This window comes from Echeneis naucrates, chromosome 3, assembly GCF_900963305.1.
Source record: "Echeneis naucrates chromosome 3, fEcheNa1.1, whole genome shotgun sequence".
Taxonomy (NCBI): Eukaryota; Metazoa; Chordata; class Actinopteri; order Carangiformes; family Echeneidae; genus Echeneis; species Echeneis naucrates.
The window spans coordinates 16,296,555-16,310,583 of record NC_042513.1 but is presented as its reverse complement, the minus strand read 5'-3'; the positions used below and the strand labels follow the sequence as shown (position 1 = coordinate 16,310,583).

At 39.6% G+C, this 14,029-nt stretch overlaps 2 protein-coding genes across 5 annotated transcripts in view; both read left to right on the top strand.

Annotated features, from left to right (window-relative positions):
- rhpn2 (rhophilin, Rho GTPase binding protein 2) overlaps positions 1 to 9,946 on the top strand; it is a 28,604-nt gene extending 18,658 nt beyond the window's left edge. Inside the window, exons 10-15 of one of the 2 annotated variants that reach the window (XM_029497859.1) lie at positions 1,592 to 1,711; positions 1,889 to 2,083; positions 2,517 to 2,563; positions 5,833 to 5,979; positions 7,156 to 7,311; positions 7,562 to 9,946. In XM_029497859.1, the coding sequence (XP_029353719.1) occupies positions 1,592 to 1,711; positions 1,889 to 2,083; positions 2,517 to 2,563; positions 5,833 to 5,979; positions 7,156 to 7,311; positions 7,562 to 7,825 (929 nt within the window). In that variant the 3' untranslated portion in view covers positions 7,826 to 9,946. Of the gene's footprint in view, positions 1 to 1,591; positions 1,712 to 1,888; positions 2,084 to 2,516; positions 2,594 to 5,832; positions 5,980 to 7,155; positions 7,312 to 7,561 lie in introns of both variants that reach the window. The other variant, XM_029497858.1, reaches the window with a different exon arrangement.
- Positions 9,947 to 10,765: 819 nt separating this feature from the next.
- The window catches only part of cep89 (centrosomal protein 89), a 50,430-nt gene continuing 47,166 nt past the window's right edge, over positions 10,766 to 14,029 (top strand). For all 3 annotated transcript variants that reach the window (XM_029497842.1, XM_029497841.1, XM_029497843.1), the window contains exons 1-4: positions 10,766 to 10,993; positions 11,528 to 11,634; positions 12,089 to 12,220; positions 12,839 to 13,028. In XM_029497842.1, the coding sequence (XP_029353702.1) occupies positions 10,952 to 10,993; positions 11,528 to 11,634; positions 12,089 to 12,220; positions 12,839 to 13,028 (471 nt within the window). In that variant the 5' untranslated portion in view covers positions 10,766 to 10,951. The remainder of the gene's footprint in view (positions 10,994 to 11,527; positions 11,635 to 12,088; positions 12,221 to 12,838; positions 13,029 to 14,029) is intronic.

The window sequence follows — 14,029 nt, the reverse complement described above, 5'->3', positions numbered from 1 at the left end:
TTCTTCCCCCTCTCCATCTGACCACCTCCTGGAAGTACTTGTTATACTGTAAATGTGTAAAACACCTCTGACTGATTTAGAAAAACCCAATCCCTGTCTAAAATGCTGTGTAGGCCACTGGGTTGTTCATGTCAGATGGCCGGTCTGAACCACAGCCAGCCACAATGCTATTACATAACAGCTATTTAGGGACGCATAAGCCCTGGTAAAAGGAGGCTGTGTTTCCAGGAAAGACAGCAAGTGAGTTTGAGGGAAAAACTAGAGACAGTTGGAGTTGGTGAAATGGAAGTGTCACAGACTGCTGGAGGACTACAGTAATGTAGGTTCTAAAAGCACAGAGAGAGAGAGAGGAAAAGAGGGATGTTTGGAGAGTGGAAACAAAAACCCTCCAGTGGTTGATGGTAGTTGTGGTTGTAAGGTTTGTATCATATTTCTTTCTTTCTACACAACTTGTCATTATTTTTTATATCTTATAGTAGAGTAGAGATAATAGGGGTTATAGCCAACCGTCTATTCAAAAAACAAACACTAGACTCATTTGTTATTTCCTTCCTTATACTGGTCGTTTGCCTGCATCAATATTTTGCTCAGGTTTTTATCCTGTCTTTCTTATTGATAATTTTAATCTACACCAGATTGAACTGAAAACCAAATGAGATAGAATGCAGCTGAATATGAAGGTTTTCAGTGGATGCTCATGGTGTTACTCAGTGCAGTGAAAGGGACAAGACTGAAAAGGGGAACAACAGAGTGAAGCAGCTTTGAGTTTTGCAGCTCATTAACGGATTCCTGTGTACATGAGGAGAATAGAGCAATTACCACGAGACCTGAAAGAGAGAGCAGATTCCAGAAACAAAACAGAATGAAGACTGTTGCTCTAGTAAACATTCCAACCACAAATATCACTAAATCAACACTTTATGCTGCCTCTGTGAAACAGACCAGTCAGTGTTTAGAAAACTCTGGGGCCTTAGATTCACCTGGTAACTGTGATGAGAACAGATATCAAAGAGACACTTGATATCTGAGTTTCTCTGGTAATCTGTGATAACGGGTGCACTAAGAAACTGACACAAACTATATATATATATATATATATATATATATATATATCCTAGGAATGCACTGCGTCAAATAAATGCGTAGATTGCATGTCTATCTGCTGGCACTGTGATTAATAAACGTATCGGGTGCAGTGAACCATAAAAACTAAGTGTGAAACTGACTATAATATGTGTAAAATTTTAATGCCATGCAGCTTGAGTTTTCGTCACATGTTGTCCAACTGAACTAATTATTACATTCCAGCTGTTTAGTCTTTTACCTTAAATAAATGTTTATTTAAAACCAGTAAACTTGAGTGTAATATGTTACCATATCATCATCCGATAGCATCAGATGATGGTTTCGTGTGGTGATGTAGGTAACTAAATCCTGCAAAATAGTAGTTTCAGGCGGACGATGCATGCCCACAGTGTCCTGACTCATCGACTCTGAGGGCTTGAAGTGTGAGATGTGAGTGTAGAGTGAGCTGCCTGTCCTACATGGGTGGAAACTTCTGTAACTGATTAACTGTGCTCTGTGTGTGCAGTGGGTCCCAATGATGATGAGGACAAGCAGGAGAAGACACTGTCACAGGTCTATGATCGTCTTCCTGAGGGACGCTCTCCTCTGGACATCCTGAAGAAGAAAGAGGAGCGTGAACGTATTGGTTAGTGTGAGACATAGACATAGCTCAGGAGAGAGAAGACAGTACAGCTCAGAGGACTGTCAATGACACCAGACCAGACTCTCTTTTCATTTCTTTTCTCTTCTATTGTCTTCATTTCTGTTTATTTCCCTACTTGTTCATTTTATGATGAATAAATAAATTCCTCCTTCTCTCTAGGTAAAGCACACATTCGACGGGCCATCCTGGGTCACGAGGAGGCTCTGAGGATTTACGGCTTGTGCCACCACCTGAACAAGCTGGACATCCTTGAGGAAATTTTAAAAGCCAGCCATCAGCGCTCACTGAAAAAGCAGAGTGAACATGAAAATGAGGAACAATTTGCTGACTTCACGGAGGCGCCTGACATAATCTGTGAGTTTGAAGATAGGGCAGCATCACACCAGATGAAAACACCCTGATTAAGTAAATGTGCTGAGATAGGATTATAATGAATGTCAAATATATCAAATCATCAAACGTTTCTGAGGAGACAGATGTTCCTTCTGTGGTTGACATAGAAACTTACCAGTAAACTTAGTCACCACAACAAACCCTTCACAAATGACACAAATGTGGAGCCAATGTTTTGAATTGCGAGGTTTGTTTCTCTGGAGACGGTTTGTGAAAATACTGTTGTGCCACCACACCTGCTGCAATCAGATCTGATAAGTGACATCTATTTTCATGATGTAATGTTTACTCTGCAAACTCTCCGTCTGCCCGCCTACAGGGCAACAGTTAAAATGTGGCTGTCACCATAAACACCATAAATTACAGTTTTGTTTTCCTCCCTTTCTCTCCATAGCTAAAACAGAGCACAAAGCAGAGATGGAGGTTCCTGCGACCACAAAGGTGAAAGTCACAGACTTTTTCCAGAGGCTGGTATGTGGGTTACTAACTTTTTTTACTGACATTGCTGGTTATTGCATATATTGGTTGGTTTTGTCAGTGAGTGACATGAAATGGCTCTGGAATTGTGTTTCAGAAAATCAAGCGTTATTGTGTTTCTAACTCCCAAAGTGCATTTGTGTTATTCCTGAATAAAACCAACCACGGCTGTGTGTCTTGGAAGCTTTGGCACATCTAACCGCAGCTCACATTCATGTCCAATGTGTCCCATATTTTCAGCCAAAGCAACACATACAAAACTAACACTAACCGTGGATACAGGTGCTGTGATCCTGCCTTGAATTGAACTCGAAGCAGGTGGTGGGAGGTGAACTTAAAATGCAGCACTGCTATTATAGGAATAATCCTGTAAATCCTGTACCCTAACCCTAACATTTTTTTATCATGTAACACAGTTTACAATGATGATTCCTCCTGACCCCCCCCCCCCCCCCCCCCCCCCCCAAAAAAAAATTTTTTTTTATTAAATTAAATTGTAAAAAATAAAACAGAAACAAACAAAAAAGAAACAACTGGCTTCAATGTCAAGACAACCTTGCAAATAAATGGTAATCCTGGAGCATCGCGTATGTCCAGATCACATTTGTAAGGAATCTCTCTGGTTCCTTCTCTAAAGATCCACCTCGTTCTCAACAACACTGCAACAACACTCTATTGTTGTGTGTGGAACAATACGACTAAGAAGATAAACCCAGTACTATCTCTGTATTATATCTCTGTGGGTATACTTAATATTGAGTGACAGGCCTTATCGTGTTGTTGCATAAGATTGATTTTCAGGATTTACAAGAGGAGAGATTTTCCCAGCAGATAAAGGCATTAATGCAAAATAAGAGTTGGTTTCAGGAGTTTCAATGGGAGATATTGGGGATATTTTGTAATCCATTGATTCTAGTGTAGATTTTTTAAAGTCTATGTTACTTATTAGAAAATACAACCCCTCAGTTTACAAACAGCTTTTAAAGCAACACTTTTGGTTCTAGTATTCATAGATTCAGACATTTTTTAAATTTTCTTTTCCAAAGCACCAACTGGCAAATGCGAAAAACTATTCCTAAAATGATCTCTTGGCTGTGTTACTGCAGGTACTATGCATCTACTGTCCAATATAGCAAAACATACATTGTTCTGAGAATGCTTTTATATGAGTCACTTGGTTGAGTACACTCTGACCTGGGTGCCTTTTCAAAAGGTAGAGTCAGTGGCCTGTGAGAGGCTAAAACAAACTAGGGTCAGGTGTGAGGGAGGGGTTATTTCAATGTGACAGATCACAGCTTTCTGTGAAATGCAGCCCCACCCTATTGTTGCCTCTCCAGATCTCGGACACCGACCAGGTGGATTATGGGGTTTTATTGCTCAGCTCTCCCCTGCAACACAACATACAGCACTGCAATGGTGTGGGAAATAGTGATGGGAATTTCGGCTCTGTTTAGAGAGTCGGTTCTTTTGGCACGGCTCACTTAAAAGAGGCGACTCTTTTGGCTGTCAAGTGGCTCCTCAGATTTTTTTTGTTGCTTGAATTAATTTATCAGCATAAATAATGTAAAATTAATTACTTAATGTAAAAAACATACATTATATCAAATGTTCATTATTCATATAGCTCATTATACTCAACATGGAGCACAGTGCTACAAAAAGTAAATTATAAAGTACAAACACAAAGACCCTTCTCAACTAGACTAAAGGTCCAATCTCCATTGTATATTTATTCAGCATCTTTTAACTATTTAGTGTGAAACACCAATAAATACAAAATAAAAACAATAACAATAAATAAAAAGGTGTATAAACGTATCCAACATAACAAAATATCAATAAAAATGTGTAAAACAAAAAGAAAAACAGGTAAGATTTGAGGTAAGAGTTCTTTAGAGAAGAAGACTGAGAAAGGCCAAGTGCCTCAGCTTTGAGGAGCTGCTTCTGTTCCTTCTCTGTGTAATTATTTGCCCTGTTTTTTAGAAGATTCGCTCAGAGGACGGATGTGGCCACAATACACAGTCTCTGTGCCATCACATGTGTAAGGCGTGGGCGGACTGAAGCCTTGGTCACCCATTCTGCCTTTGTTTGATCAATGAAACCGAAATACATCCAAATTTAGCTTCTTCTCCTGCTACTCATTTTCAAATCCCACCTGTTCCTACCGTCTCTGTGTGGGTGTGCTAGTGACCGTTCTCTCTCTGTGCTGTGTGTAGCCCCCGTCCCTCCCCCTCCTGCTCATGTAGCTGACCAATCACATGTGGCTTGAACTGAAAAACAAACAAACAAAAAAAAGAAAATCGGGGGAAAAAAAAAAAAAAAGTGAGTCTGGGCCAGGCAAGATCCGGTTCCCGTTGTCCATTTCAAAGAGCCGGCTCTGAGAGCCGAGGTGGCCTCTTTTTTTTTTTTTTTTTTTTTTTCTTTTTTTTTCTGTGCGGTGATCAATACAGAAATCTGTTCTTATGAAATATCACAAAAAATACATCCTAGTTTGATCTTATAGTGCATATTATTATTCCATTAAACATAAGTAAATAACATAATGTGACATGAAATAGTTTTTAAGAACACATTCGACATTCACCATGAGATAAATGTAGAGACGTAAGATGTCTTACACATGACAGATACAGATACATAAAATTCAAAGCTAGATGAATGAATGTAAGCTGAACAAGTAAAACTGAAGCTCACAACGAGGGTCAACATTATTATAACACATAACTTTATGGATTAAAAAAACACAGTAAGTGCTCAAAACAGTCAGCATAAGTCACAATAAGTACATTACAAAGCAAAATACAGTATGAACAACATATTATGAAACATATTAGAAAATAATTATCCCGGACCACGCAAGACGACTTCTTACCAAAGTGATGTCCTCTCTTTTCTGTGCGGTTCCCAAGCTAACCACTGCACCATAGATAGCGGTGCTGCACCTTTCTGCAATAATTTAACAAACCCAAATCCACTCTGTTACATAAATATGGTTCATGGCTTGGGAATGGCGCAAAAATTTATACTAGTCGTCCCTGACCACAGTACAAATGATGCTGTAGTAGCAGGTCACATATGTGGGCCTAAACCACATTTAACGAGGACACAATATGGGGATTATTATGCTGGACCTCAGTCTTCCTCCAGGCATTCATGAAAATCTTTGCAGTCTGCAGGTAATTTTCCTCTCACAGCCTTATTAACCACCGTGTCCCCTGTCTGTCTCCACTCAGGGTCCTCCATCAGTCTTCTCAGCCAAACAGTGGTGGACACCCCCACGGACAATACGACTTTGTCCCGCAGACAGAGACCTAGGTTTCACCCTAAAAGGAGAATCACCAGTACAGGTGGTTTCATTGGACCCCCTCTGCTCAGCTGCTGTGAGTTAACCTATATTTCTTGCTTTTGACTGAACAGGGTACGATTGTTTTTCGATAAAGCCAACATTGGGTTCCAATGAATGGCATAAAATAAAGTTTCAGAGTCTTGAAAATGCTCTTGTGATGTGTGAATATCAGAATGAAATAAATTTTTGTAATATTTGTGTAACTCAGATTGCCGATCAATTGATTGATCCCTATCTATACTGCAGAGCCTTATTATTGTAAGTCTTTTGCTTTTAAAGTCTTGGATGGGTAAACTTTGACTTGCTCTATTCTTCAGTAGCCAACGGTTCACTGATCTGTCTGTAATTTTTATCATTTAACATGATGAATTGATAAACATTTAAAATAATTTTACAACCTGTTGCTATAGAGAAAATATTCCAGGGGCCCTCCACAAAATATTCCCCTGTCAAACCTTAACAAACACCAGATTCTCCATGTGGGAGGATTCACTTTAAGTGCATGACTTTTCTTCAGTGGGAAAATTAACAGCTTAAAAATCAGTCATGCATGCATGCATACTGAGTATCAAGTAAGTTCCTCTTATCTGTTCAGAGAGCCTTTGATTAAATAAGGTCATCCTCAGAAACTTAAAACAGCATTCAACCTCAAAGATTGTTTGGAGCCGTCCTCATCCACGCTGGCTACTAATTTAATTATGAATCAGAGTATTTACTCTCTATAATCCTTTTCAGTCTGACAGCTCATTGAGAGGTGCTGACAAAGAGCAGATTCTTATTAGGGCCTCAAGGCCATACAGAAAAACTAATTAGAATTCAGAGTATTACTGCATAGGTTTAACTAGGTCAGACTCTTTATAACTTTTAATACTGCAATCAGCAGGATTTATTTTAGATTTACTGATCTGCCTCTGGTGATCAAGTTGTTGGACAGAACTAGAAGAGCACATGTAGATAACATAGATTTCCCACATACCGATTCACATGCACTCACACCACATATGCATTCACAAAATATACAAAGGTCTGTTTGGGACTAAAGCTCAGTGTTTTCACTGCTGATCCTAGCTCCCTCCATTGTGTTGAAGGAAAGTTGGTGAACCTGATTTGGTTGTCTTTCAAACAAACCTTCTAGTGTAAATATTGGCCCAGCCAGATGGAGAAACTAGCCCTCCTCTCTAACTACTTTTCTTACGTGAATCTTTTTCAGGCTGATGGACTAAAAGAAGGTGACTACATTGTTGCTGTGGGTGAGACTGACTGCAAGTGGTTGGGTGTAAGCGATGTGATGCGTTTGCTAAAGGACATAGACGGAGAGGGAATTGACATCCAGGTGGTCAGCGTAATGGAAAGCAACCCGCCCATGGTATGCTATGACCCATTTCCATCTTACTGGCTGAGAGATAAGTTATCAGTCTAGGTTGTTTGAACTACAAACTCTGAGTGAAAATGGTCTGGTTTCAGATTTCTATGTGGAAGTGGTGTTTGCCTGGGTAAATAGTCTGTATGGGTTCTCATGAGAACAAGCTTTTTGAGTATGACCCAACAGACAGTAACTGTCTGTTAAACTAACAGTAAATTTCGACTAACGTCACTGTCAATCTCTCTCTGCCCAGCCTACCAAGAGTGCGACCTTCTGCGGTAACCTGCCCAAGACCTACTCTATGATTTGTCTAGCCTATAATGATGACGACAAGAACCACAAATCCCGCAAAGTGAGCAAGAAGTCATCCTTCCTCAGCTGGGGCCTGAAGAACAAACTGAAGAGTGCCAGCACCCTCAGCCTTCCCACAGCGGACCACTCCGGCTCCCAGCCCTGGAATAAACCCTGCCCTACCTTCCCCAGCTCCAGCTCTTACAACAACAACAGTGTCCTATAATGAACTAGCCGAGACACTAGCTGCAGATTTTTACCCTCTGCAAGCGGCGGGCAGAATGCATACTGAGCCTTGTACGGCTGTATACAGTACTGTGCTGTACCCATACTGGACCTGCTACAGGACAGCGTCAGAGCCCTTTGGTGTTACCATTGGAATACTGAGCAGCAGTGTACGTACCTGTTGGTCACCAATAGGGCACTCTTGCCAGCTACCTTGGAAAGTGGCTATGCTAATTACTGAACGGGGGTCCCTTTGCTAGTACATTGGCACCTTCCCAGCACAGTCCAGTATCTTTAAACGAATTGGACCGTGCACAACAAAATAATGGAAAATCATTCTGTACCATGCCAGTATGTGTACAGCACAGTACAGCTGCACTGTGGGAAAAACATACCGGTTATCATTCCAGTCTACACACACACACACACACACCACTGAGACAGTTTTCTAAGTCGAACTGTCATCTCAGTATGTTTTCTTGAAGAAATGCGCCAGATGAATTAAAGGATGAAAACAAAGTTGTGCAAACGCACCCAGTCGGCCTCTGCTCAACTGTAAAGGGGTGATTTTACTGTAGTTTAAGCAGTCCCTTGTTAGCTCCATTGTGTACTGATGTAGCTGGGCACTGTGCAGTTGTATTTTCTGTGTATCCTCAGCACGTTTCCATGTTGCATACATGAAGGATTTGGTCATTGCCACAATACTGGTTAAAATTGGTGGATACTGATTGGTTTTGGGAATTGAAATACATATATTTTATAAATACACATGTAAATGTGACCTTGTTGTATGTTAGACCGTGACTGAGTGAAATGAAATAGTGCTCTGCAGTAGTAGTTTTGTTTTGTTTTGTTTTTTTGTCTGTAGCGAGATGATGAATGCAATGTCCTATAAGCTGCTATATATATATATATATGTATATGTGTGTGTGTATGTGTGTGTGTATATATATATATGTATATATATACTTTGGTTCTGTATTATTGTCACTTGTATATTCATGAGACACTCTTTGATTTATGTTTTGGTTGACTGCCATTCCTGGGACCCAGTGTAAATGGAAATATTGGTATTTTAGGTTTGCATAATTTATCAGTTATGCCAGAGACCAAAATGCCTCCATGTCCCTGGTATGCCAATTGGCACCATTTACCATCCTGACTCACCTGCCCACCCTCTGATGTCAGGCAGTTTGTCCATTTGTGAGAAGAACATGAGCTGTAGCTCCAGTAATGTGAATTTTGATGCATTTAAACATTATTTTATCTCCAGAAGGGAAGAATGTGGGCAAACTGATGACATTCCTACATTGATCCTAGACAGCTGGTAATCCTACAATGACCTCGACTAATGCCCACAGTCAGGTTTCTAATATTTTTCATAAATATAGTCACACCCCAGATTCAACTGACACTCTGCAGTGTTGGACTATCTCTATCTACAAAGTAGATTCTTATGCACGTTTGATAATCAAATTATTTATGTCATGAAAGATACACATAAAAATAAATATGTTTGGCTGTAAGTTGTAGGTGTAAGAACTAGTGTGTGAATGGTCAAGTTGTGAATTTTTGCACGTCAGATTTCCTGGTTGGTTTCTTGGAGGAATGTATTTTACTAGCCTTGCTAAATCGTTTGGTGAACTTCTATACTGGTGCATTTTGTCTCTGTAAAGCTATTTTAAACTTTTGTTTTTAAACAGTATCACTGAGAAGCTGTAACACTCATTATTGTCTCATTATTGTTTACCTGATGTGCTGTCTTAAGTGCCATTTACACAAGTATAGGTTAACTATATGCAGTAATTGATAAGTGCCAACTAAGTGTGCTAACAGAGGCAGGTACACCTACATAGGTGCTTTAAATGATTTTTGTATGCATTTCACCGTGCATAGTGATTCTAAAGCCTTAGTGTACGGTGGGGTCCAGAAGTCTTAAAATGGTGCTGGACTTTTTGACACTCGTGTATGTAGACGATGGTAGTACCTGTTGGCTGGAGGTTTCAGGTTGCCTTCTCTTTTTTATCTGTATTCTGTGCTGCAAAGTAACTGGTGTAAATGCTTTCTTAGTAAGTCTGTGTGTCACTTGTGTAAACTCAAATCTTAATAAAAACTGGGACAAAACAAATTGCCTGGATTTTGGTTTAATATATATGCTGTGCCTTTATGCATGTCACAGGGTGAAACTACCAAACAGACTGGGAATGACTGGAATGAAGTTCGACCGCACCCGTCACTGAGCCAACACATGCCAAGTCTACATACAAGGGTGCTGAACTGTTCGAAATCTGCCCTTCAGAGAGCAACAGAGGAACAACATCATGTGATTAGCTATCAGGCCTTTCTTCATCCAATTAATCCCATAGCATTAGACTTCCACGTCTGTGTTTGGTTTTGAATTAGAGACAGAGTGAACAAGTTGACCCCTGGAAAAGAATACCACCCCCCAAAGATCACATTCTCTGCATTGATGAGATTTATTTTTGCAGGACAAGTGAATATTGCAGCAATCATATTTGTTGACATTCCCATGGTAAAAATGTCAGAAATTGTTTAATCATTTAGTCTTCCAAATGATCTACAGCCAAAGATGGCCTGAAAACCCTAACTATATATTTTACTGTATTAAACTTTCTATATATGGTCAGGTAAGAATAAAAAGTAAGTGTTCCCCTGTCAGAGGTTTTAACATTTTGACTCTCGTCTAAATGTTATGGCCAAATAAACCTTTTATTGTAAATAAAATAAATTGTATTGGAGTTGACGATTAAATGGAGCGTCATCGCCCCCTTTAGTCCAGGCAACCGGTTGTCATGGTCCTCGTTGCCAAGTGAATTATAACGGTCGGTGATTGGCTCCTCGCTTCACCTGTAGCCAATCAACGCCACTTTTATAGCGACATGCGCTTTTTGAGTAAAGCGTATAGTTGGGAAGCAGTCAGCCTGTTGAGTCCAGTTAGCTAAGTAATTTAGCTTTACCGTTTCCAACAGGGAAAAGGACAGACTATTTGAAACACACGATAACACAACGCACATCTATTTATTGTTCTTAGACAAAAACACCCGCTAAAAGAGTCACGTCGTATGCCTGAAAACTTAGCCAGAGAAGGAACGGTCCGTTTTCCAGTATGTCGAAATTCAGCTTCAGGAGGGAAAAGGGAAAGGAGTTTGTAAGTTTTGAGTCTTTCTTTTTCAGGCTACCTTCAGGTTGAAGTACCCTTTCCCCTATGCAGATGATGATGATACACGGTGATACTAGCCATTGGACTTCAGCCACTAAAGTCAGAAAAGTTCAATAATGTCAGAAATATTTAAGCTAACATTGACATTATTTTTAGCAATAGTGAATGGCATTTGTTTTCTCGACCCTACTTGAAAGTAACTAAACGACTGCTTCTCTTGTTATTTGTAAGAACAGTAAACGTATTACTGAGTACTGTATCTGTAGGGATCAGTATATGATTTGTCTCCAGTAGTAAAATTTCGCTATTTAGCAGACCGATGTTGGTCATGTTGTAATTCTGTTATCATCCTACCTTCCTCTTCTTTCCTATCCTTTTAATGTAGTCCCTGTTCTTTTCCTCCATTTTGGTGTTAACAGATGTTTAATGTGCTTGCTTGAAATTTCAAACGCTGTCAAATAACTAACTCTGTGTGATAATGCTATGCTTTTCCCTAACTTCCCCTCTCTGTGTGTTGAATAGAAGCATATAGCTCCTGGTTTGATTCCTGCTGCCTCCATTGCTCCAAAGCCTGCTGTGCCTCGTACCCCACCCCCCCACAGCCCAAACCCCTCACCTGAGAGGCCCAGGTACCCAACTCTCTCCATCATCTTTACAATCCAACGTTCTTTCATCATGTGAAATGATGGTTTTTCCCTGTTGAAACGTGAATTCAGCTTAATAATATTAATTACATTTTATTTGCTGCAGTCAAACATTTTTTTCCAGTGATGGTGACCAGCTGCCTATTTAAGAAAACATATTTCGGCCTAATGTGCTCTATCTGGCTGCTGGCTGTTGGGGTTAGGTTAAACTTTTGCAGTGGGCTCAGGCATACTGCTCTGCATGGTGACGGTCACATGATACCATGAATCTCAGTTGAAGAAAGTTTGATACCAAAATATAACAATGCGTTTCATCAATATCAAAATTACAAATGGTAAACTATGACTTGCGACAGATGTTTTGTATTATTCATCCATTTCTACTACACAAAGTGTGTGTGTCTCTCTCCAAAAATGAACAGCGACTTTCCCTTTACAGATCAGCTTTAGCAGCAGCCATCTTGTCATCTTCACTCACTGGGCAGACATGGGCGCTCCCCCCTGCCAGGCCAAGGTCTTACTCTGAGACTGATCGATCAGGGTCTTTTGTATCTGAACCAAATCCAAATAGGTAATACCTCTGGAAAATGCATCAGTATTGTCTCAAAATTTATGACAAGTTATTCTCACAAAGCAACATAACCTGGACAAATGTATAAAATTGGTCCTACATAGTGCATTGGCCAAGAAGGCACAAGATTTGTCCTGTTTTCACAAATAGCATTACATGTGATTTGCACTCCCCTTTTGAATTAAAAATTTAATGATCTTCAAGAGGTTGTAAATACAATCAAGCTCTAGAGGGTAAAACATGTTTCATATAGGGATAGAATATATTGTCAATCTTTCCTCATGATGTGTATTATTTTTAACCTGTGGTTGTAATCAGAGGTTGAAGAAACAACATTTTGTTAAACTTTTGCATTGGATGTAATTGGTAAATGACAATAAAGATCACCTTGTACTTTAAATCTCACTTAGTACGTACAGTAGACCATAGGAAGACAAATTGGCATCTGAATAGGAAAAGCAGAGGTCTGATATCCCTTTAGTCATCCATTTAAATGTTTGCTAGTACTCGTAGAAAGGGCAGAATAGGCTTATATAGACTGTCCATTTAAGGAAATTGAATTTAAATAAGTTTTCCTCCACTTATCCTTTTGAGATGTTGAATTTTTGCTTTCTTCAGAGACAGATGGTCAGAAGATTTAGCCAGTCGGCCATGCTTGTCCTCCCCTGACTGCTCAGAGGATGAGCTGGAAGACCAGGAAGAAGATATGGAGAATGGAGACGCAGGGGACCATGTCTACCAAACACTCGATAGAGGAGATACCTGTTCAATCAAAGAACATGTTTATGCTCTGCCACTAAAGGCTAAGGTAGGGTTTTTCAGGAAGATATTGTTCTTTATAATCGTTCTGACCAGTATGTTTGCTCTTATCTTAATTGAAAAAATGTTAAGTAAAATCAAATTAGATACGCACCCAACCATCAATAACTACTGTCAAAGAGCTTTTTAATAAACAGCCTCCAAGTGGTGTAAACCAATAGCAGAAGATTGCACTGGGCAGCTGCCAGTGAATCAGTTTCGAAACAGAATATTGTAAAAGTTGGAACAGGAACAGCAGACAGCTAATTAATAATCTCAGTGTGTTAGGTGTGGCTGAGCCAATGCCTTGTTTAAACTGGCTCGCTGAGACATTGTCATTGTGCTATCACACCTGTGCTTTTGTGATATGAAAACTCAGAATCTCTGTTTCAATCATGGCCCATGTTGCACTCTTGTATGTTGATCACTACCTATCAGCTCTGTTATAAATGGTTTACTGTGTAATGCTTTTGAAGAAACTGGGGGCATTGTGATACCCGTTACACCCACTGGGTGGCATAGCTTCATATAAAATAAAAGAGTCTTGCACTGTGAAAAGGTGATTTGTAGTTTTCACAAAAATTCTCATATGATTCGAGTAATCATTGTGGTAATATTTACCTCAGCCACAGAGGTTATGTTTTCACCTCAGTCTGTTTATTCAACCTCATGACACAAAAGTACTGAACTAATTGCAGTTGGATTTGGTAGAGGGTTGGGCCATGGACCAGAGGAAATTGTGATGCATCAGATTGTATAAATTTGAGTGCTTGGAGTATTTTGGTTTCACACTAGCCATAGCATATGTAGTGCTCCATTTGTTATTATGGTCTAATATAGTCACTCAGAATATTAACAGTGGGTAAAACATAGTCACATTCACATTGTTGTTCAGTCTTTCTTTCCATGGTCTATATAAATCATGTGATTGTTATTTATTTATTTATTTTTTCTCGTGAACTGGTATCACAGTACTGTTAACCCAAAGTTTCTGTTCTCACAGACTCATGG